This window comes from Scophthalmus maximus, chromosome 7 (assembly GCF_022379125.1).
Source record: "Scophthalmus maximus strain ysfricsl-2021 chromosome 7, ASM2237912v1, whole genome shotgun sequence".
Taxonomy (NCBI): Eukaryota; Metazoa; Chordata; class Actinopteri; order Pleuronectiformes; family Scophthalmidae; genus Scophthalmus; species Scophthalmus maximus.
This window is the reverse complement of record NC_061521.1, coordinates 7971002-7995911: the sequence shown is the minus strand read 5'-3', so window position 1 is coordinate 7995911 and position 24910 is coordinate 7971002. Positions and strand designations below refer to the sequence as shown.

Genomic DNA, 24910 nt, shown 5'->3' with positions numbered 1-24910 from the left:
CTGTTTTTGTGTATAAGTGTGTCGGTATGTTTCTCCATACAGTATGTGTTTCTCTCACGCCGTCACAGGCTTTCCATGGTTGTTTAGTTAGCACATGCGGCACGCGCACTTGAATTTAGTGACTTACCAAATCCTCAGTTTATCCTCTGCAGTAGATGCCTCTACTTGGATGCTTTATTTGCCGTACGGTTCTGAATGGTGAAGATACATTTTTTGTGGCTCTAAAAGTTGATGCCAAGTGAGGCTGGTAACTAAGATGTACGCACAGAGATTGTTGTTCCCGACTTATTGCCGGACCAACTGTGATACGGATTACAGCTACTCCTATTAGTGTATGATTTTTAAAACCTACCCTATCTAAATTTGATGTAGTATATGATGAAACTATAACAGGTGGTGCAGAATTTTTGTACTAAATGCTTTGTGAACAGCCGTGCGAGCACACTGAATAACTGGATGAGTTGATGTAGATGCACTACACGCGATGCTTGTATAGTGGCACATTGTGTGAATGTTAGATTATGATATCATCTGTGGGTACTGGACTCTTGTGCCAATGCTGAATGGTGCCTGCAGCACTTCAAAAATTAAACGTAATCAGAGTCAACAGGCAACTTCCATGCCCCTTAGTGGTTACAGGTGGTATCACTGTTTGATCACTTTCGCATAGACACTGCAGTAGCAAGACACCGGTGAGGACGCCGGTGCTTTGCCTCAGAGCTCTTGAGGAAGATGTCAACAGCACATCAGAGATAACGGAGGAGATAAAAGATGTGTGTACACTAAAGCTCCTACTTTGTTGCTGCAGCGTTAGCATCATGGCTTACTCAATGCCAGCAGCACAACTGGAACCCCCCCCCCCCCCCCCCCAAAAAAAAAGAATTAGCCCAATTTGAACAAATAACCTCCAGTTAAACATCCGGTTGCATTACTAAGTAGGCTGGTCGTGTTACAATCTGATATAGAAGAAATATTGTATTTTGAATCCTCTCAAGTCCTGGAGTGAATGCTCGTCAGAGGTTCACTCTTGTTTTATCTCTTTTTCTATCACTCTCCTACTTCAGCCAGCTTTTGTTCCTCAGTCAGCAGGATTCTTTTTTTCTCTCTTGCAAAGTTGAGTTGTTTTTGTCAACTCAGCTGTTCCACCGTCTGTCATTTCCATCACTGGGGATAGTTGCTGGGAGAATTCTATTCTTTTATTTGTTTACGCAGTTACTTTGTGCCTTAAAACGAGTCGTCCCACTGGCCAAGAGAATAACATGGTGAAAGCTCGGCTTATAGGGCTCCCGTGTAAGAACGGATTGTGGGTGTTTTTCTATCGCCATCACACTGCAAGTAGTTGTAACATCATGGTGACAAAAGAGTTGTCTAAATTTCCACTTTAATGATTTTAGGTTGATCTTTGACATATATATATATATATATATATATATGTATATATATATATATATATATACATATATATATATATGTATATATATATACATATATATATATATATATATTGTCAGAATTCTGTATTGTTTAGTTAAAATAAGAGTCAAGATCATTACAAACTAAGGGACAAGCGCAACAAAAAATGTAAAACAGAAGGAGTTTGGACAATTTCACAATTTTCACCCAATTTTCAACTGAGCCAGTTTGACATTTTCAAACGAGAGAGTCAAGAGTCATAACAGAGCAGTATGATGTGTGTAATATCATGTGTGATTATTTTGTAGCTGGTGTTGTCATTTGCACCTGATTTAATAGAGTTGGAAAGCCATGCATAATGTCACTGCGTGGCACTAAAATGAGAGGGTGCAGATTATCAACATATTTGTCCTGTTGCCTTCAGATGGCTGCAAGGATTTAATGGACTCGAGGAGAAGCTTTTAACCTGCAGTGTAGAGCAGTCCACAGCAGTGTAAAGCAGTTGTGGACAACCACTACTACTGTGGGAAGAAGTGTGCTCTGCACAGAAATACCCCTTCAAGAGAAATTCAGGCTGAGGAAATGACCAGAGGGTCACTTGCACCGGTTACTGCCACGTCTTTAATATAGGGCCATGAAGGTCAAAGGTCCAAACCACTGTACCCTAACCCTACATAGTAGTGTAATGCAAATGTAAAAAAAAAAGTTAAAAAAATATTATTTGTTTGTTTGATTTTGAGGGGTCAGTTGAAAACTTTGCGAACCCAAACAGTTGTTGTTTGTTGTTTCTGAACACATTGTGCCTTTTTGTTTTTGAGCTTTATATTGATATTGGTATGCACCCTAAGCATTAACCATTATTAACTACTATCTGTGAGATTTTTTATTCCTGTATTCAATCTGCCTTTGGTTCTTTTTGGGGGGGGGGGCTGCTAAATGCCTCACTATGTTTGCCAACTAGATGCCGACTTGGTCTGAGTGTCGGTCGGTGCTGGGTTGGTAAAGTTTTTTGTTTTTTTACTGAAAACAGCTGCCTGTCACTCACAACATTGCTGACGAGAGCAGTGACAGGGAAGCAGAAAAGTAAAGCTGAGCTATTTCAATGAACTGAAAATCACTCCAACGCTCTGCAGAGCTGAGGCGAACTGCAAAGTTAAATCATAATTTACGATGAGCAACTCCTGTCCTATCACACTTCTGCATTTGATGAATTGTCGGTAAAAAGAAGAAGCTGATTATTGCAGCTATAAATTCTTGAACATTGCTTTGTTTTAATGGTAACTGTTGTGAGGGTTTTGTTGATGACATTGTTATTCACTTATTATGTTGCTAATGATCTCTGTTTCCATATGCCTCAGTGGCAGCTTGGCAAAAAAGCAGCCATCTGTGCTGTTGTTTCCCAACAGGTTTGGGTCCTGCTCTGTTTACACAGATGTGATCCTGAGCGTATAATAACAATAGATTTATGTGATGCACTTGACGTGTGACAGAGGAACACCAGAGAACCGCCTCTCTTTGGTTTCGCCTGGAACATTTATCCAGGCCATGAATATACCCACACACTATAGGGCTGAATTGTATTGGGAAAATAACCTCTCTTTTTTGTTTCAATATATACTGTAAATTGGGGGACATTATTTGGAACAAGGCACAGCCTGGGGAGGCCAAGTGCTACAAGAGAAAGAATGTCCTTAGTCCAAGGAGTTTGTACTTCACTGAGCTGGGCCAATTTTCGCTGGGCCAATTTTCGCAAAAATTGCAAACTGCCATAAATATCACGGGGCCTGGTTGAATATATGACCATTTTGTAAACTCCTCCTGATGATTGCGAGTGTACGGTGCATTGTGATTCTGATGCAGAAACTAACAGATCTTTTTTTTTGATCTCTCCATGATGGCGGGGGAGGACAGTTAGTAACAAACACTGGCTGGCAGCAAAACCCCTCACAACCAGGAAGTGTTTGAAATTGTATTTTTTAAAAGCCTCGTCAGGCTGGATTTCAAACACACACATGGACCTAATCAAAAGCTTTTGGGCCAGTCAGAGGAAACAGGGAGGATGAAATTCTTGTTCGGGTAAAGGCAGAGGTGCTTTACCTCGCGTGAGCCGCCAGACAAAGCATACAGGTACAAAAAGCTTCTGACCCACGGGCAGCTGCTCCTCTTCGTCCCCTGTGCATTCCAGCTGAAAGCAACACAGTGGAGTAGGATGTGATTAACATGCTCCTGCTTCCTCCGCTGGTGTCCGCTGCTGTTGGCTTCTTCATGCTCTTGGCAGTTCGGAGCACGGAGGTGCTGTGTTCACTGCCGTCGGATGATGTGGCATTGCCTTCCGAGCGCTCGATGCCAGCAGGTGTTTTCTTGGCCTCCACCTCGCCATCATCAAAGCCATTAAGAGAAATGATTGCTAATTTTTACAAAAATCGAAGCGATGTGTCGGTGCGAAACAAATACGATGGGATGGTGATTTGTTTTTTGCTGTTGTTGATTTGATACTACTACATTTTATTCGCTAGCTTGCAGCAAGCTACCTGGATAGGGGGTCTCTTCTTGTTCATAAGCTGTGTTTCCACCACAGGAACTCCCCGGTAACTTTTACTGGAACTCTGTGCGTTTCCAGGTACCAGGGTCTGAATTGAGTTTGGGGAAAACCTTTAACCCCCCCCCTAAAAAGTCCCTGCTCACGGGGTAGTACTTTACAAACGAGCTTTGGGGTGGGGATGCAGCGCAGAAGATGCTTCATTGGTCGAGTTCTCCAGCGTTTTATTTCGGCCAGTCAGTCTCCGCAATAGCTCATGAAGTTCTGTTTTCTTACTTTAAAGGGGCAGTAAGCGATTTTGAAGAAAGATTGTTTTCTTGTTGATTTTCTGACCGCACTGGTCGGGGGCAAGAACCTCAAGCCGTGGGTACGGGAGACCGACGCGCTAACCACGAGGCCAGAATCATAGCGTGTGTTGCTAGCACGTCTCTTTAGGTGTTGGGGAGTGATGTTTGCAACCTGTCAGGGCTGAGCCGAAAAATCGGACTTTTTCCCCCCCGCACACTCACAGAACCGACAGCTAGTGAAACATTAGTCGAAACGCAGCTTTGTAAAGCATAAACAAACCCCTCCCAACATTTTCTCTCATGATTCGTAAAAACATCCTTTATCGCCTTCACCTTTTTCATGATGCAGCTCAGAACCAATCAGCTGTTGATTGCTTTACTACTGTTGTATATAATCAGTTTCTGCTGAGATGATACATTTTTTAACTTGGACACTTATCTTTCGAGTTGCTCATTGAGGAAAGTAGTAAAATGATTTCATTTTCTCTTTCACAGTCCCATTGTGTGTTTTTTTGGTTTTTTTCTCCATCAAAGTCTGTCACATTTTGGAATAAATCCCGATTTCACACAACACCAGAAGGCAGCTGTGAATGTTCTCCAAGTTCGAGCCAGATTGGATTAGCAAAGCTGTTCTCCAGAAAGCACAGTTAGCAGGCAGAGAAGCCGATAGAGCCGTAGTGAAATCGTTAATGGAATAAGCCTTTCTGTCCCCCATTACCATCGCCCTAACACAGTCCAACGGCACCATGGGAAAGGAAGGGGGAGAGGAGGGCTCTGCGCGCATAAACACTGTTTCTTTTTTGTCGGTGGTAATTGTGAACCGTTATCAAATTCCCCTCCGGTTCCAATTTGTCTGAGAGTTGAACACTGTGGCAGAAGCAGGCGGTTGTTCTTCCAGAAAAGTAGGACGAGTCTCTCCAGCAGCTTCAGTTTTGTCTTGGGGCTGTTGCTGTCTTTGTAGCTTCCTATACATTCTGCCTATACGCGCTGTTTCTCAGGCTCGCAGTACAGGAAGACCAATTGATGCAGGGATGTGCTGCAGTTGAATGTCCAAGTATCAAGCCTACAAGATTCTTCTTCTTACACTATTGCAGGCAGTCAAATGTGTATATTGTGATATTAATAGTCCTGAAGCCATGAGAGTTTTCTGTGGTCCCAACCAGTTGCTGCTCGATACGCCCCCACTGGAATCTCTGGAATATCCAGCCCTCGGAGCGGAGCGATGCTACCCCTCCATGTCCCCTGGTGCCAAAAAAGCCGTTCCATAGAGGGAAGAGGGAGTGGAGGCACGGAGGATGTTAGTTGGTGTGGGGGGAGAAAACCTTCCTGAGCCCTCCATAGTCATCACCAACCTGCCCCTGGCTAACAGGGGTTTACACCAGAGTGTGGAGTGAAACTGAGAGCGTGAGAGTGAGCGCACGCACGCACGCGTGCGTGGGCGTGTGTGTGTGTGTGTGTGTGTACTGTAGGTGAGAGATAGAGAAAAGAGAAAACTGTGTGAGGGAGAAGGAAATGTGATGATGACACACTTGTTATTTATAGCCCTACATCCGGATTGTACATGAATACTGACTTGCTGTAGTGCTGCAGTTGTTTGCAAGATTTGGCTGTTTTTTTTGTATGTTTCTATGTATTGTGCATGCCTTATGTATTTCCTCATTTCCCATGACCAACACATTTATACATGAGACATATTTATAAAACATGTAAACACGTGACAGGAAAGAAGCGTAAAACAAAAAACGCGGTCAAAGAAAATGATGTTGATGTTTTGACCAGGGCAAGCAGAACCACCCGTTGGTTTCTCACCGAGCAGACTACAGATCTGTTTTATCACCTCCTCTCCTGACTGCTTCCTTTGTGCTTCATGTTAAGAGCTTGTTCGCTGTGCCCTCTCTAGTTTGCCACCACTAGGATTGATAAAGCAGTGGCGTTATGATGGGTGAAGGAAACCACATTATAGAATCCGCATGGGACTTTGGACAGTTGAGATGTTTTTCCTCACCAAAAGATAAAAAGAGCAAAGAGCCAAGTTGCGATGATCGGGTTCTTCATTTTCACCACCTTTTCAGTGACAAAGAATTTGTGAACACCGAGGCAATGTGAGTTTCTGTGAATACAAGGAACATTTTGTTCCTGTTCAGAAGTTATGTGATCAAGTAGAAATTATGCACATATAAATTTGCGTAAGCTGTCGGTTAGCTCTGCAAAATCAAAAAGTCTTTAAAGTGTATTTATTATAACTTGCTTAAGGACATTGTATACTACCTTTAATCAATTGTTTGATACCAAATGTACACGTGATTCTCAGATTAATACATGCCGTACAAATCGTGTAGGCTTGCTCTGGTCATGGGCAATTCGGTCTGCATGGAACACCCCAAGGAAATAGACCCAGCCTTCATTGTTTTGATTTCTTCTTCTTCTTCTTCCTCATTTAGTTTCCGGCAGACGAGACATAGGAATTGCATTGCTGCCTCCAGCTAGTTCAAAACAACAACATTCCATTTTGGTCTCTGCAAACAGAAATGATGTGCGGGATTATTTGCACACGGAGCGGAGAAGTGAGATCCGATCACAAGTGGTCAGTCCAGAGGCATGTGGAGGTGCATGCTAGTGCCAGGTGTGAACTGACGTACGCATGGAGCTGTCGGCTTGTGATCAGATCACCCACGACGCGAGCGGACGCCGGGAATGAACAGGGCCATAGATCTTTGTGTTGTTTTTTTGTGTGCAGAATACACTCCCAGCACACATCTGGCTGTGACTGCTCTGCCCCCTTCTGCTGGTGTTTGTCTGGAGGCCAGCGGGTTGGGGTCCCCCGAGACCCACACGGGCTCTTTCCCAGACCAGACTGCAGCAACTCTCCCAGAACTTGCACAATACCAAACACTGCGCTGGAATGCTTTCGCTTTATTTCTTTTTTTCTTCTTCTCCTTTTAGTGTTGCTCTCCCTCTTTCACTCTGTCTTCGAGTTTGCGGTACTGATACACTCTCTCTCTAGCTCACATGAATTACGCTCCCTCTTACCCCAGTAGGCCCAATTGGCTCGACAAGCGCTGACGTCAAGAAGTGGAATGTTTGCAGAATGAGCTATAAGGGCCGAGCAGGGGTCAGAGGGAGGGAGCTTATAGTGAGAGATAATCAATGTGATGCCGGGCAGTTTGTACTTTTCAGCGGTCGCATAAAGTTTCTGTGGTGGGCCGCCGCTGGACTGTCAGCATGAGAGCATGGCCAGGCCACTCACAGCCAAGTTCTCGACTAATTTCAAAGTAGCATGCAGCAGTGAGAAAATGTAATCAACCCCCAACGGACCCCACCCCACCACCACCTTTCTGTCAGAAGAATTTAGGTTTCTTTGCTTTAATCCCTGTACTCAGCCTTCAGGCTGCAGAGAAGAAGATAACATCAAATAATTTAATAAAGTGGGCCCTCTGACAGCCTTCACCCTGCTGGAGACATGTTCGACTTTAATTATTTTCTTGTTAGACTAAGGGTTAAGAATGGAACGAGACGTTCTATGTTCCACATGTGCCTACATGTGCGCGTGCGCTTTAATCACAAAACCCAAACTTTTTCCGTACAAGTGGAAACCTCCAATTCCCTGTCGAACATTTTCGCCGGTGCCATTTTGTAAGGTGCCGCTTTAGACATCATCCGAGTTTCGAGAGCCTGAGGCTGAGATCTCCACTGGATATATTGAACCTTTGTAGCCCTTTTCCCCCAATCTTGTGGAATTGTTACACGACTGAGACTGACAGTAAGGAGCTGCCGAAGGATAACGACGGAGCCTTACTACTGCAGCGAAAGGACTGCTTTTGCATGTTCCAACTCCGAGCTGTCAAGTGAACCAGCTACAGGAGGTGAGCTCATAATGAGGACATGCGACGTTCACATTACTCACTGCTGTCTGTCAACACTACTACTAATAGGGCTCGTTGTTTTTAGTTTGTTTGCTCTTGGACGACGCCGAGGCTCGAAGGATCTACAGAGGACAGGGAACGGTATCACAAGGGAGAATGTATGTGATACATTTCCAGAACATTTACCGTTTCCTAGCTGTTCTAAATGTCCTCAGCAAATGATGGCACTTTTTAGTTATGGGTTAATAACGTATGCCGTTTGTACAAGTTGTCTGTCATTTTGTCATGTTCTGTAGGCTTTGTGACTGGACCAATGAACTTGATTTACCCACAGAGTCCCAGAACCCTAGTAAGCACGCAAAAAAAGGCACTTAGGCACAAACATACACTATAATACACACACGCAGTCCCCTACCCTAGCTCCGCACGCACACTCACACGCACACGCAGAGTCCAGAAGTCTAGCCACTTAGTATATCACAGTGGATTCAGTCCATTACACTCAGTCCGTCTTGTGTTTCATCAATATGGATGAGCCCGTGATGCAGCGTGAACGGTGTAAAGACCAATCCACAGCGAAAGACGTTCCTCGGGCATTTTTAGTCCCTTTTATGTATCATTGCATGATGGTATTAATTTTTTATACCACTGGTGGTCCCAAAATATTAAATAGTTACCAAACCTTGACAGCCGTGGACAGTCGATCTTCACGGGGGCTGAGTTTGCTACATCAGAAAGACAAACATAATCACAATAACTTTTTCCTCACAGATGATGAGACCATATGTCTTGAATCATACTGATCTGGCTATGTATTATTTTTTCCCCCTGGAAATTACATCTACAAAATAATTTTCTCACCTCTCTCTTCGCGTCCCTATCACTCTCTGAATTTTGCTCTCTCTCTCTCTGTCTCTCTCACTGACTGTTGCATGAAGCGGTTGGATGATGCAGACGTCGTTGTTTGTTTTGTCTCTCTGCAACTTCCTGTGCCGGTCACATAAGCTTACAAAAAATCATGATTTAGCCTTTAGCCAATCGTGAGCTCATGTTTGTTTACTCTCACAGATGGGTCTGCCCCCCAAATTATGGACTGCCTCAGTATTAAAGGTGTAATTAGCATCAGGTAAAAGTGGATAATAATAATAACATCAACAACAATAAAAATAATCCTGATAATAATCATTTTTATAATAGTCTTTAATCATAAATGTTACAATAAAGGGCCCCTATAATTATTAATTATAATTTGTCTGTTGGGACACTAACAGGGCACTACAAAGAATGCCAATCCAAAACAATAAAAAGTTATGTTGCACAGTGCTACTTACGATTAACAAATCAGCATGTAACTGACTTAGTGAACTCAAAACACAAGACACGTGCCTACTTCGTAGGCAAAGACATTTTATTTATTTATTTATTTTTTATTTATTATTCAGAAACTACCTGCTGGATATTCATCTGTTCTATGGAGCTTACTTCTTTTTAATGGTATTCACCGCTCACTGAGAGAATCCACTCTTTTATTCCTCCAGCCTTGGTTCAATCAATACCCGTGAACGTGGGCATCCCTCTCGTAACGATCGTAAACACCGGAGCTCCTCCATTGACTGAGGCGGATATTTGTAGAGTGGGAGTTTATTTCAGCTATTGTGGCCCAAAAATGATCTACATTTCAGCATTTAAAAGAGAGATAAAATGGTGGGACATCTCAGTCTTGGCTCTTTTCCCATTCACGGCTCGATCTAGAAGTAGACTCCGTCTGTTAAACTTTCAGTGTCTGTCAAAACAAAGAAAACGATACGAAGCAGAGAGGACTACTTTTGAATGTTTTTCGGGACGTTTTCGTTCAGTCAATTGGGCTTGTACTTGCAAATAGTAAAACCTAATTCATGTCTGCTAAATTGTTGAGTTCGCCCGAAACACACGAGTTCAGTTAAGGAGCAATACGAGAGTCACACTTGCGGAAAATGCTCCTTGACACGAGTGACGCACAGGGGAGTCTATTCAGTCGTTGACTGAAAGTTGGTAGAAATTGGGAATTACGTGGAGCGAGTCAGCCGTGACTCAGAGTGGGTTTGCGCCTGAAATTGAAAACTAAATTGCACCCTCACTCACGCACCTACTGTGGCTCAGGAAGATTTTTTTGCCGTATCTGTCTTTGTCACATACTGTCGGTAAAGTCATTCCATATTATTCGCCCCATGGCATTCCTTTTTTTATTCTTTCTTTTTTTTCTACCAAAGACAGTTTATGCTTAAAGAGACTTGACTAAGTGCAGGGATTATGCGCCGGCGACCACTGACTACACTCGGAGGTGGTGTTTTTGCTTGAATAGCCCGGGGGAGATGTTTGGAGGTCATCACTTTAAATCACCGAAGGAGCCGAGGAAATCTGAGCGAAGGAGGCAGTAAGAGCAGCCTGCTTTTTATTCGCTGCTGTCAGAGTTGCCCTTCAACAAAGTGCTGCACTGAACTGCAGCTGTGCTCCCAGCTGTGGCCGTGGATGTTACCCGCCACGATGACTTGGGGAAATCCTAAATGGATGATTAAGATCGATAAGAGATGGATTAGGAAATGAATGTGTGGAGAATGTGTTTTTAACTAGTGGCAACTTACAGGAGTAGCACGTTTTTAATGATACAATGACCAAACATACTGCTGGACAATAATGAACATTTAGTAGCATTAAGTCTTGTAGACAGTGGCATTGGATAACTGCAGATTATGTTTTCATTAAATATCATCTTGAAATAATAATGTGAGAATAAATGACGGTGGAGACTTTTGACTTTTGCCGCTGAGTGCACAGCTTCCTCCTGCAGCCCGCTGCAGTTCTTTTCCTATTTCATATCTATTCTGCTCTTGTCCCTCCCAGTGCCACGGCTGTCTTATCATTTGAGCCCGCTGCCATAAAGCGGCAGAAAAATCCTATATCCCGTCTCCTCATGGCTTCAGCTCTCAACCTCAGTTACTCCACTATTATGTACCGCGCTCAGCGAGCTCCCACTCACGCTCTGTGAACGTGCTCTGGGTGGGAAAGCGTACTGACTTTTTTCGCTGGGGGGAAAACATTGCCTCTCTGCGGTGAGGCGAGTGTGGTAGAACTTGATTTGAAAGTTCAAAAAATATTTTCCCATTTAAGAATCTGAAATTAGATAATTTTTACTTTGTTTTTTCATAAAAACTACTTAAAGCGATTAATCGATTATCAAAATAGTTGTCGATTAATTACTAAGCGATTAATCAATTAACTGTTGCCACTCTACTTATCACAACTGCTGCTGAGTCTGGGTTTCGGTGCATTTTGGATTTGACAAGTGGGTGTGTTTCAAGCTGAAGTTGCAGAGAAGCTACTTGTATTCATAAACTCACATAAAGACCCACACAGACACAATATGTCAATATATAATCCCCCCTCTTTCCACCTCACCTGCCAAACAGCCAGTCAGGATCAATTGGTGGAAAGGCGGGAGATCGTGGTGGCGGCGGCGGCGGCACTCTTCTCTGGCTGAAATCTTCTGGTTGCTAAATGCACAGTGACATCTTGGCAGTGGGTCTCCGACAGGTCCCAAGTGCTTCATCTCCCTCGTAATGAGTATTTCTCTGGCATGTCAGTTCACTGAGCTCAAACGTATGGGAGAAGAGATGAGAGAAGCCTCAGGTGTATGGGATGAATGAGGAGGATGAAAGGATGGTGTACGTATGGGAGTTTGAAAAAAAAAACCCAACTTGCCGTTGTGTACCATTGTGTTACGTATGGCATCAGAAATCAAAGCAAAGGCACTGTTGGGTGCTCCCTTTGTTTTGGAAATGTCATTATCAGAACTGTGTATTCAAGGAGAAGAAACACAATGTTCACATAGTGAACATAATGAGCCATTTATAAACTATTCTGAGCGTATATTTTACCCAGTGGTCATGTTTATCTGTGTCGAGTTGTAGTGACAGTCTGAACCTTACCAGCCGCTTCCTCCTGACGTGTATCCATCGGAGATGAAGTGACATTTTTTTTAAGGTAAACTTTCCTTTTTGTTGATGTTCCCATTTATTGTAAAGATGATGACCTATAAACCTACATTACATGGCCTTGACTTATAGTTTTTGGTTTAACTATGCAGGCTCCATGCCACATATTAACTCAAACTGATCTTTCCTGCTCCGAATACTACACCTGATGCTCCCATGTAACTCTTCACCCATAAATTCTTCCTCTAGTGGTCAAATTAGACACTGTACATGTAAATGGCTCCTACATCATTTACATTGGGTTGGTGTTCAGTTATAAGACCATTTTCGAAAAATTGTTCTTATCAACCCGCCTTCTTCATTTTTCCTCGCTGTGTGACTGTTGGGAGTTGAAGGGAGGAGGCGTTGTCACGCTGAGCGGTTCTGTCTCTTCCTCTATTGCACTGTGATTACATTCACCGTATTGCTAAGATCAGGGCTGGTTCCCCGCTTACCAAACTTGTTCATTTTAAAACAAAGCCACACACAGAGGAGAATATTTCATGGATGAAGGCTCTTGGTAAATACAATTCTTACCCAGCAGTCACTGCTCAGAAGTTACTCTTATCCCTGCATAAATCTGGGCTTCCGTCGGCTGTCCCGTGGGGCTCGTGTCTCGGTGGTCGTAGCACCGAGCAGCAGGTGTTGTGTGATATCTCACCAGGCACAGAACCAGAGAGTGTTTGCGGCTCTCAAACCCTGGAGCAGATGGTTACAGATCGCGGAGCTAACGCTGCAAGTGCAGAATCATCTTTTTTTTAATTGAGCAAAGATCTCGCTGGTTTGCCGCGTTGGTCAACACAGTTTGACCGGGTCGTTGTTAACACATTTTTCCCATTGACGGAGATCTGTGTGTGTGTGTGTGTGTGTGTGTGTGTGTGTGTGTGTGTGTGTGTGTGTGTGTGTGTGTGTGTGTGTGTGTGTGTGTGTGTGTGTGTGTGTGTGTGTGTGTGTGTGTGTGTGTGTGTGTGTGTGTGTGTGTGTGTGTGTGTGTGTGTGTGTGTGTGTGTGGGTTGTGCCGTGGTAAACAATTCTGAAAATCAATACAAATTATGAATGGACTGGACTGCCATTATGTAACGTTTCTATCCAAAGCACTTCCCAGTTTGCTTCTCATTCTGATGCTGGTCTAGAGCCATTGGGAGCAATTTTGAGCTCAGCATCTTCCTGACGTGTGGACATGTAGTCACTTACAAGCAGTGAGAGATCTTGCTGAGAGAATATGTGGGGAAATAAATTATTTATAGTATATGTTTCAATTTATTTATGTGTGTTTGTTTTCAAACTCTAGACAGATTTATATTTAGAGAAAGCCAAATGACTCCTCTTTGGTATATGATGGGGGAGTGTCTGTGGACAATATTTAAGTTTGCTGTCTGTCAAGTGGAGTGAAGGTGCATCAGAGTCTGTGTGTGTTTGCTGGCCAGGGCCTGGCAACAGGGTTGATTATTGATTATTTCTATCTGACCATGCTCTAGTTTGAATTTTGGTTCGTGGTGGTTTGCAAAGTTTTAGTCTGAGAGTAATTTCTTAAAGTATTGTTTGAAGCAAATATGGGACAAAAGGGAGACAGATTTACATATCTCAGAGGAAAGAGCGAAAAGTGAGAAAAATCCTAAAGAAGAACACAGCCTGAATGACACAGTGAGTGGGTACGGACAAAGAGAAGGAGAGGGAAGAGCGCCGGAATCTTTGTGCCGGAGGGGGGAAGACAAACGACAAAGAGGAACGTTGAAAGAGCAAGAATGGAGTAGGAAGAAACAAAGACGAGAGAGAAGAGCCTCGGTACAGTAACTGTAGAGGAAACTTTTTAGTGTGAGAAGAGAAAAGGACAGACTTCAGAGCAACCAAGGTAAATAACTGGGATCATGCATGCAGCCTCTTTAATGAGGTACCCGTAACCTGACCTTTCACCTCTTCTAGATACTCATGTTATCAGGGATTAAAGTTCCCTGCTGCTAAAATGGATTTCTGTCAGTTAGAGAGGTCATGTATGAGAATACGAGTAAAAGTATGATTTAATATTTAGAGGACATGTTATACATCTCTTCGTCGTGAAACAAAGAACTTTTCTGAAACAACATTACACAAAGTGCCAACTTACCAGCTTGTTGTTGTTGTTGTTTGCATAGACATTATGTCTCTGGTCAGTTCATTGTGTTTAGAACAAAGACTCCTGTCTTCCAGTGTCAAATACTGAGTGTAGAGCTGAGAAGTGTTTGTGGAACTGTGCCGAGCACAGGTCACAGTAGAATAACTCATGTCAGATAAACAATGCAATGCAGGACAGTGTGTACTCGCAGTGGCTGATGCGTGTTAACTAATGCAGACTATTTATTTTCTGGATAAAGTATATTTCCTGTCACGTAACACACAGACAGTGGGTCTGAGCTTTGTTTGAAAGCTAACAGAAGTGCGTACTGCTCCAATGTATTCATACTAAGTTGAAATGTAATTTACAGGATAATTCCCAGTCTTTTTCATGCCATTAGTCAGTACAAACACACACACACGAATGTGTATTAGATGTTAAAACTTAGTTATTTCTCTTCCCCTGCTGTGTACTGATTTGGTACATACAGTACATTTTTGAGGCTTTTCATGATATTATATTATGATATTGTTGTCATCACTTGTGTGATTTGTGTTCACACACACACACACACACACACACACACACACACACACACACACTGCAGATCAGTCTTTGAACTAAATTGTTTGTTGTTATCACTTTATTTACTTCATGTAAAACGGAATAATCAAAGCCTGTCTTTGAAAATGTACATCTAAAAACAAATCTTGCCACAACTGTCTTTTCCCCAGAAATATTTTTGGATGTTTTAGAATCACAATAGATGTCTCTGCTTTACATCTTGTTATTTTGTTTTCCTCTGAGCACAGATCAATCTTATTCGATTCGATAGAGTATAATTACATCTTTAATGGAGAGCAGTCACTCATTTACCTCAGACAGGCATCAATCTCTATAAAGAAAGGATCCATTCAAATAATCAACACTAATGCCTCAGCCCCATTAAATATTCAAGACAGGTACGTTGGTGATAAACATAAACAAGACTGAGGAGAATAACCAAGTAGACAGCAGTGAGAATGTTTCAATAATGTACACAGATTATGATGTTGAAGAAATAATATGGAACGTACTTATATGTTTGTGTCCAGTATTGAAGGTGGTTTGTGGTTTCTTAGTGCTGTTTCATATCTTTCTCATTAAAGATGTTGCACAGTCTCAACACGGACACATGCAAAGACTTGATCAAAAAAATTGCTCTGTCATTTTATAGCGCAATCCTTCCATTAAAGGAGAAAAAAAAATTATTGTAATGGATGTGTTTTTTTTCTTCATGTTTATGGCAACACATCGTACAGTAATATTGAAAAATGTTTTGTATTCTCGAGGGTCTTCTGTTGGAACCAATTTGCTGTGCTGCAGCTCATCACATTTCAGTTGTGTTGTGTAATATCGGGTGCATAATGAAAGTAACACAAAAATAGCAGGCCGTCACTTGGCTGATGGCCACTAGTACAGAAACACTCATATTGCAAAACACTGATAGAATCGTTTTCATGTCAATCAAATGACAAAGATGATTACATAAGCCAGACACAGTGCTTAATTCAAAGAGATTGCCTCTCCTCTTTCAGTGTGGTGTCCGAGGTGATCATATTTTAATGATATGAGCTGTGTGAACTAAAAATACTGGACTGCATGGTTTAGGAAAGGGCCGCTGGGCAGATGGGATTGGTACTGTCCCCGAGGCATATCTGTCATCCCAGATTAGATGTGGTGGGGCCTTGTCAGTAGCAGCATGGCACCACTCTCTGCCTTTGGCTTAATGAGAAACTAAATTGTAAGTTAGTTTTTCTGGCTGGTGGACACTAGTGTCATTTCAGCCCCCGCTGTGACGGAAAGGAAAACTGAAAAACCAAAAAACAAACAGAATTTGAATGGCCGCGGAGAGAAAAGTAAATCATGCTAATGTCACATTCACCACCGGGGGATTCTGCTGGTGTTGAGTGCACGTGACGCGTATTGGATATCGGATATCGCTTGATTCTCAGAAGCGTGATCAGAAACACAAAAGCCCGAAAGACTGAATTATCTCATTAGACGGCACCCCGGAAGCTGCACTTCATAATTCCATCTAGCTGCACGGCAGAAAATAAACACAACGAGGAGGCTTCATCTTGATTTCAACACAAAACTTTTCCAGCTGCCGTCCATATTATCATTAGTCTGTCAGGGAAGAGTGATGTCAGCTTCAAATAAAGCCTGTGTGGTGTGGATCCCACGAATGTCACTTTTCTCAATGTGCAAAAGATTATTGAAAAATCCATGTTATTACCGCTTGTTTTTTGTGCAACAGCTGCATTACAGCTGTGGAAGAAAATAAACATCTGAAATATGTCCAGTTTTGTTTTAAGGAAGACAATTGCGATGAGTTGAAAAAATTATCTGTATGATGTTGTTGTAAATTATCAATATATTTCTTTTGCTCCATTCAGGGAGCAGACTACAGTCCCAGACTTGCCCCATATTGCACTGGGCTGTTGCTCTGGTCGTCCATGCAGTTTTTAAAGTATGCCACATTTGTACTCGGCGCTCACGCGTCACAGCACTGTCAAGTTTTGAGCAGTATTGTTTGAATTACAGTCTTTTGTGTCCTGGGAGGATTTGCTGTAACAGGATAAATCTCCCCCCCACCCATCACGACTTGGTCAGCAAAGTTTGATTCAGGAGTTCCTGCTTTATTGTGTCTGGCCCTGGGCAGGGTGTTGTCATGGTGACATCCTTCCGTACAGGATCTGACAACCCCATGACCTTGTTAGATGGATGAGAAAACTGATTTCATCCGCCCCTGTCAATTTTAGCCCCGGTGTATGGTTAATCATACTCCCAGCTTTTTTAATTCTTTTTATTTTTTGTATGATACACACAATTATCACATAATTCCCTTCAGGATGTTACTACACAGTGATTGTGTGGTCATGGTTACGTTCGGGATCTTTTCCCCTGCTGAATGATGAAAGTTTTCACATATTTGTCTGAATCTGAGCACACAGAACGCCCCTGTATACCTGTGAATTCATCCTGTTGCTTCCGTGAGCACTGAAATCATTGATAAATACCAGAGTGCCTGTTGCGTGTGCAGCTTAACATACCCGAGCTATAACAGAAACACCACCATACCTGATAGATGAGGTGGTGGCTTTAGTCATCATGAGCTGTTCCTTTTTTTGTCTCTCCACACTTTTAGCATCATTTCATTTCATTTCCATCACAGCGGTTAATTTTTGTTTCGTTCGAGGTTACGTCCATGAAGCCTTCTCTCGAACATTGACAAGGAAACACGTCAGAATGTCCTTAAAATCATTATTGCAATTTTCTTTCATCCACAACATCCGATCCTTGATCTACAAGGTCGTTTTTTTTCTCCCGCTCAGTTCTTTCTATATGGATGTAAACTTATTTCAAAAGTGAAACTTGGCATTACAGTATTCATTATTCTATTTTAAATTTAAAGTGCTAAAGCATGAAACAAAAAATCTGAAACTGTCCAAACACTTGTGGCCTGACTATGTTCTACTCTCACATTTGTGTTTTCTGTGTGAAAATATGCTAGTGTTCTTAAAAAGGCTTCCCCAGTGCATGCTGCATTTTTTAAAATTAATAACCACGTTATGTAACATGCAGATTCCTGTTTGATAATTAATGAAGCGTTTCATGGAATGGCTTGATTTTAAATGATTATTTGAGCAATAGACGACTTATTATTTTTGGATTTGATGATAAGATATTCAAGAGCTTGTTATGATGGTGAGAATGTGCACTGGTCGGTTGGGATTAAGCTAATTTTAGTAATGGATTTTCCTTTGTCTTTCTGCCCCCATTAGATTCATGATTTGCTTTTGAAGCAGGGCTTGAATACATTTTTGTTTCAAAAAAAGATTGAATCCCATCTTTCCCTTCCTTGAATACATTTAGATAAGAGTAGGAGAGTAGCCACAACTGCATGTGTGCATTTATTGAACTGCAAATACAAACCCAAAAGGGTCCAGATTCATTTTTATAAGTCATTTTTTATCTGAGTACAGCTTGAAAACAAATATAAAAATAAATCATCTTTGAAAACAGGTAAAAGAATAAAAGAACGTGCAGAAGTGTACCCCAGTGTTAATAGAACTAAAAGCATTTATATTTTCTTCTAGACATGGGATACATACAGTAAATTGTGTGTTAACATGTTATGTAACATTTCTGTCATGTGTCCTGTCTTTCTTTTGCCTAGAAATGTGTTGATTGACAAAGTCTTTCTGCCAGGAAGTCAACTGAGACAGTAGAAAGACAAAGAGTGAATAAAGTCTTTGTATAGAACATGTTGTAGTGGGTGAATGGGTCAAGTGTAGGACTTCTCCAGGGTTGGAGCCCAGGGTTCGTTCCCCATTTTACTAATTGACTTTGAACTCTTCAGTTTTTCTTTCTATAAAACTATTCTGCCAGAAAGCCTTGAGGGCATTCTTCTTTTTTTACACGGTTTGCTTGATGCCCTGCACAGCTTTGTCTCCTGGCCTCCCAGGAGAAAGTCCTGTGCTTGACCCTTTTGCAACAAAAACGTTATTAAAAAAATGTGCTTGCCTTTCAGGGATTCCATAGGCGTGGAATGATTATAAAGGATTTAAAATAGGGTACTTTTGCACTGTGTAAGTTAAAAAAAACACAAAGGATATGGCTTCCTGGTGCTAAAGTATGAGCTGGCAGAGAAAAAACAAGATGCGTCTGATATGTATGCATTGGTGCCGATAACCTGAGGCAATGCTTTTGCCCAGGTTTTAGAATGTCAGTCTTTTACGAAGACTGAATGGAGTCAATTGTTGAGCCGATCCCTGTGTCTATGTGTAGGGTGTTTTTTATATAGTATGTCTTAATAATGTTTGCTGAAATCTTATTGCAAGTATGGAGAATTATTCGGAGTTTGTTCCACGTTTCAGATTGAGGGTCAGGAGGTAGAGATGGTTGTTCAATGACGACTCTTCCAGAATTGTATGAATGTGTCAGAAAAAGCATGGTACATAGCATATAACAAAAAAAAAAGCGTAAGCGTATTAATCCATTGTCCGGTTATAAAACCCCTTTGTATTGCATGGTTGTTTAGAATCATTGTCTTACTGAATTGTCCTAAAACCTCAGTGATTATAGCAAAAGCTACTTGTGTGACACTGCACATCCAGAAAGGATGTACACCCGCACAACACTTTGACCAGTTCCCAAAGTTTCACCGCTCTTCTACTTTCAGACTTCTCTGTAAAGAGACTCAGCCTCCACGCCGTTTGTCATACTTCAGGACATGTGAACTCAGCTGAGGGTGCTTTGGATTTCCATTTTCCATGTAACTGCTCCAGTTCATAGGATTTAGCAGGGTTTTGATTCGGTCACAATACCAGTACCTTTTATCTCACCTAAAACCGACTAAAACAGCCAACTACAACACGGGACAGCAATTCAGGAAATAATCTCTCTTAATCCTCTTCAGTCCTCTTTTCACTGGTCCTGCTGAGGGCGAGGAGGAGACAGATCCTGGCCCACAGGGTAGATTGGCTGCTTAGTAGAGAAAGTTTGCCACCTATTGGAGACAATATAACACTGCTTACCTAATTCATTTTCTGTCTCAGTTTATTTTCCAGATTCCCTCTGTCTGACACAATATACCCTATTTACTTCAGTTTAGTTGTCTTTATAATTAGATCTTATCATATGATGGATTTGGATTTTCCTTGTTTAGGTCAGTATTTTGTTCTTACTTGGACATAACCTTTATTTAAATTTTTTTTTATGAATCCATCCATCCTGTTAACTGCACTTGTTGCTACCATGGTAATAGGGATGCCACAGTGAGGAAATGTTCCCAACGGGTAATGAACTCTCAACAATGCTGGTTTTACCGATAACACTGGACATTTTACAAGAAGCATGTGTCAGCTCAGTATCTGTAGAGATTGTAGATTGTTAGATTGAGTTACATATGCTGCCACCTTAATCAGACACAGTTTGTAGATTGCCTCATCAATGCTATCAGGTCCCCTTTTGGCACTGGCTTTGAATTTAAGAAATATTTTCAAATAGCGGCTTTGTTGTGTGCTTTGTAACCAATTTTTCTTGTTGTTCAACTCTCTCCTTGTCATGTTGTAAGACTCCGCTAATTTGTGATGTGACCTAAGTGAAAAATACCATCATAGTTAGTAACCCTTTTTTAATGAAATGAGACACAACCTTTGACTGTGTCACTGATTACTGTACTAGTCTTATTACAAATAAAGTTTAAAATCTCTCTCTGATGTCACTAATGACATCATTAAAGTTGACACTCCAGCTTCATGAGCACTGCTTTAGTAACTTCATATTTTAAAGTTTAATTTATGCTTTTTTTTCTGTTTACTTTTTCAGGTCCCCACATCTGAGGCTGAAGTGTTCATCATTCATTGTTGCTATACTACAGTTAGTTCCTGTAGCCATGGCGGGGTTTCCTGTTCATTGACCCAGTAGGCTGCTTTACTGGACCTGCAACCATGTCCGCCTGCAGCACATTTACCGAGCACGTGTGGAAACCAGGCGAGTGCAAGAACTGCTTTAAACCTAAAAGTATGCACTGTCTTGTTCAGAGTGGTGGAGGAAAGCCTCCCTCTGAGCAGAGGCCTTCAGCAATTCAGCAACAGAACCCACTCGCTGCTGGAGCCAGAGCCAACCCTAACCTTACTAATAACTCCCAGAGGGCTGGCAGTGGGTCAGCTCGTTCAGGAAACTTTCGTCCACCGGTGGCTAAGAAGCCAACCATTGCTGTTAAGCCTACTATGATGCTGCCCTGCTCCTCAGCTGGACTGGATTTAGATTGCAACCTGCAACAACCACCAAATGTAGCAGAACAGGGCAAAATATCTGCCTTCACGGTCTGGAATCGCAATGGGCTGAACTGTAAAAGACCTTCTGGGCCCAGCAACAACAATGAAGGAGAGGATGGCAATGAGGAGATTGAGGGCTATGGACATTTTAGCCTAAGGACCCCTAGTGGAAATAATAACAACAGTGGACTGACAGATGTCCTAAAGGAGATTGCTGGGTTATGCCCTGGCCCTAGTCCCACGCCCCTTTCAGGCTCCAAGGACATGTTTTGGGGACGGATCTGTAGTTCATACCAACGGTCCTTGGAAAGAGGCCTTCCAGCCTCAAGCTGTCTGGCCATTGGAAGCAGCAGTGGTGGCGGTTGTTGCACTGCTCAAAAACGAGTATCCCTTAGTGACAGCACTGAGATCATCAGCACAGAGGGTGGTCGCTTTTGCTACCCAGAGTTTTCCAGTGAGGATGAGGAGGAAGAGACTGAAGGGGATGATGATGATGATGATGAACATGAGAGCTGGGATGAAAGTGATGAAGAGTTACTTGCCATGGAGATACGTATGCGAGGCCAACCACGATTTGCAAATTTCCGTGCTGCTACATTGTCTCCAGTGCCCTTTGCTGTAGGGAAAAAGTGGAATACTGTGCCACTTCGCAACCGCTCACTGCAGCGGATTTGTGCAGTTGACTATGATGATAGCTATGATGAGATCTTAAATGGATACCCTTCCATGGACTCCAGTGGATGTCTTCTTCCCTATGGATCTCATAACATGCAAGGCAGTGGTTTCCTATCAAATTCAGAGTCTACTACTTCTCCAGAATCATCATCATCACTACCAGAGGATTCTCGAACAACTTCCAGCAGTGGGAGCAGTGCCCCCTGTGCTCTTCGAAATGGCCTGCATTCTCCCACCTCCACAAAGGCACCTGTCCCAAGCACTTCTCCTCCAAAAAAGGAACCTCTTCACAGAGCACTGAGTCCACTCAAAGTGACTGAAACACACAAGGCTGTCCTGGCCATTAGATTAGAAGATCAGGATGGCAGAGTAGGCATGCCAATGCCCCAGGCCCTTCCAGGTCAACCAGTGACTATCAGTTTTAGTCCCACAGAGGAGCAAGCAAAACCCTACCGTGTAGTGAATTTGGAAAAATCACTGATCTGTAAACCTTACACTGTAGTGGATGTGTCAGCATCCATGGCCAACAAAGATGAACAAATTCCAGACTCTCCTCAAAAGAACAAAAACCTATCAATGCCCTCCAGCCCTGCATCATTTTGTAGCACTCCGTTAGGTCAGCCCCTGTCTCCAGCCTCTCCTATTTCTCCAACTTCTCCTGTGATGCCAATATCACCCACATCCCTTGCCCTTTCAGGTAGCTCCCGGAAGAAATCAGGGAGCATACGCTATCAAGAAGTGTGGACATCAAGCACAAGCCCTCGCCAAAAGATACCTAAAGTGGATTTGGGGGTTGGGCCTGGCCCCTCTATCCCTAAACAACACTGCAGCCACAAGTCAGCTCCCACTTCTCCCATTTCTGGGCTATCTTCCTCCCGAACAGTGCCTGTGAAATCACCTAACTTATCAGAGATCAAGTTCAACAGTTTCAATAATGCAGGCATGCCTCCCTTCCCCATTATTATTCGAGATGAGCCAGCCTATGCCCGCAGCTCCAAGAATGCAGTCAAGGTACCTATTGTTATCAATCCAAGTGCATATGACAACTTAGCTGTGTACAAAAGCTTCTTGGGACTCAGTGGGGAACTCCCACAGCCAAAGGGGGTAGGTAATAGGGTAGCCAGCCATACATATGAAGAGATTGGATCCTCTGAGAGTGTCCAGTCCTCCTCAACAGAGAAAACTATTTCTGGTAGAGGCACATCAGAGAGAGCATCTACGAAAGAGACAAAAGCTCAACCTGAAGCAGCATTAAAAGCAACAAATTTACAACCAAGAACCACTACAGACTCTAGCACTGTGACAAGCACCACAATGAGCTCCAAGGTTGGGGCCACCTCTCCCACTGCATCAACAAATTCTCCTGCCATTCTTGCTATTACTGCAAACTTACCTAAACCCATCCCTACTGCCAATGCTGTTACACGCACTTGCAAGACAATTGTAGATGCTGCTTGCAGTAAAGATGACAATACAGACTTAGTTTTGCCTTCTGGGGCACTGGTAATTCATAGGGAGGAGGCCAGTGCTGTACTTTCACAGATTGTGGCTTCTATCCAGCCTCCACAATCTCCTCCAGAGTCCCCCTCTGCAGAAACCAAAAACATCAGTTCTGAGGAGCTGTATGCCCTCCCACCTGATGCCATGATGGAGACACTAACCCGACCCAAGTCGCTCTTTTCCGCAACTGATGGTTGTCTTTCCAAGCCCAAAAAGGAAACGCCTTCAAAAGTTTTGTCTAAATCCCAGAGTGCCTCGGCTGCTGTCCCACTCTCCAGCCCTCGCTCAGAACCTAGTGCCCCATTCCCCCCTCCTAGGTCTACGTCTTCCCCGTACCACGCCTCTAACATCCTCCAAAGACATTTTGGCAACTGGACCAAGAGCTCCGCCTGTAGTTCTCCTGTACGACCCAGTGAAGGTGAAGCAAGTCCAGGTGGAGATGGCAGACGTATTTCTACAGAAAGCTCCAAACCCAAACGCTGGATCTCCTTCAAGAGCTTTTTTCGTCGGCGGAAAGATGAGGATGAACAGCGAGAGAAGGCGGAAAAAGAGAAGGAGAAGGGCAAGCTAGTTGGGCTTGATGGAACAGTCATCCACATTCTTCCACCACCACCGATCCAACATCATCACTGGTTCACCGAGGCAAAGACAGAGGATCCCACCCAGAAGCCAACCATCGTCTTCACTTACAAACCAGACAGTGGCAGCACCCCTGGTGATGGAGAAGGAGAACTACGAGTAGAAGAGTGCAGAGAAACTTCACAACTAACAACTGATGACACCAAAGAACCCAGACCTTTGAGTCCAGGGCAAACATCACCCTCCCAAAACACAGGAGTTGATCTCATCAGCAAGGGCTTCAGGTATTTCTCTAAGATTTTCTGAGATTTTATTAACTCTCCTGATACCAGAATATTAAAATATGCTCAAGTGAGTAAAGCCTGAAACATTGTGCTTCATAGGGAGGATTCTGTTAAAATTGGGCTTTATTGCCTTTACCCAAATAGACTTTGTTTGAAGGGCTTGCTGTTTAATTCTTAGAAATATATTTAGTTCAGTTCTGCCTTCATCACTTCTTGCTGGTCTAATAAATGATATTGCATGCAATGTTTGTATTTAGTTCAGTTCTGCCTTCATCACTTCTTGCTGGTCTAATAAATGATCTTGCATGCAATGCTTGTGTTACCACTATCACCAAGCGTTCTCTCTTCAGAACATTCATGGGCCCCAGCTTTAAATGAAGATACTCAAACTTTACCAGCTGCCCCTCCAAAGTGCTAGGGCTGCTTCTCCTCTGATCATACAGATGCCTCATCACAGATTCTAAAGGTGTTCTTAAGATCTTAATTTGGCTTGTCTGCTCGCCCACTTACCCAGCCACGTGCTTGGACTTTATAGTCTGTGTGGTCTCTTCCCTAATGTGAAATATTACCTGAACAGCAGGCTCTGTGCAGCGGTCAGATTAACAACTACTATATTATTCACTGCTTTCAGTGGCGTATTCCCTTTAGCTTCCTTCACACAATCAAATACTAATCAGCCTACTTGCCAGTCTAGTTTTATTCTTGCATAATGAGTTCATTATTTGTGATTGACCTCCTGTTGCCCTTTGTGATTAATCTCATGAGATAAGTTTTCTGCAGTATTGGTAGTGGTGCCACGTGAAGATGCTTAGAGATTGTGTTGGATATATTGTTTTTTCTC

At 42.7% G+C, this 24910-nt stretch overlaps 1 protein-coding gene across 4 annotated transcripts in view; it reads left to right on the top strand.

Moving 5' to 3' along the window:
* Nucleotides 1-24910, top strand: part of peak1 (pseudopodium-enriched atypical kinase 1) — a 95814-nt gene that overhangs the window by 50335 nt on the left and 20569 nt on the right. For 3 of the 4 annotated variants that reach the window (XM_035643456.2, XM_035643459.2, XM_035643457.2), the window contains one exon: nt 20580-24069. In XM_035643456.2, the coding sequence (XP_035499349.2) occupies nt 20702-24069 (3368 nt within the window). In that variant the 5' untranslated portion in view covers nt 20580-20701. Of the gene's footprint in view, nt 1-13363; nt 13965-20579; nt 24070-24910 lie in introns of those variants that run through there. The other variant, XM_035643460.2, reaches the window with a different exon arrangement.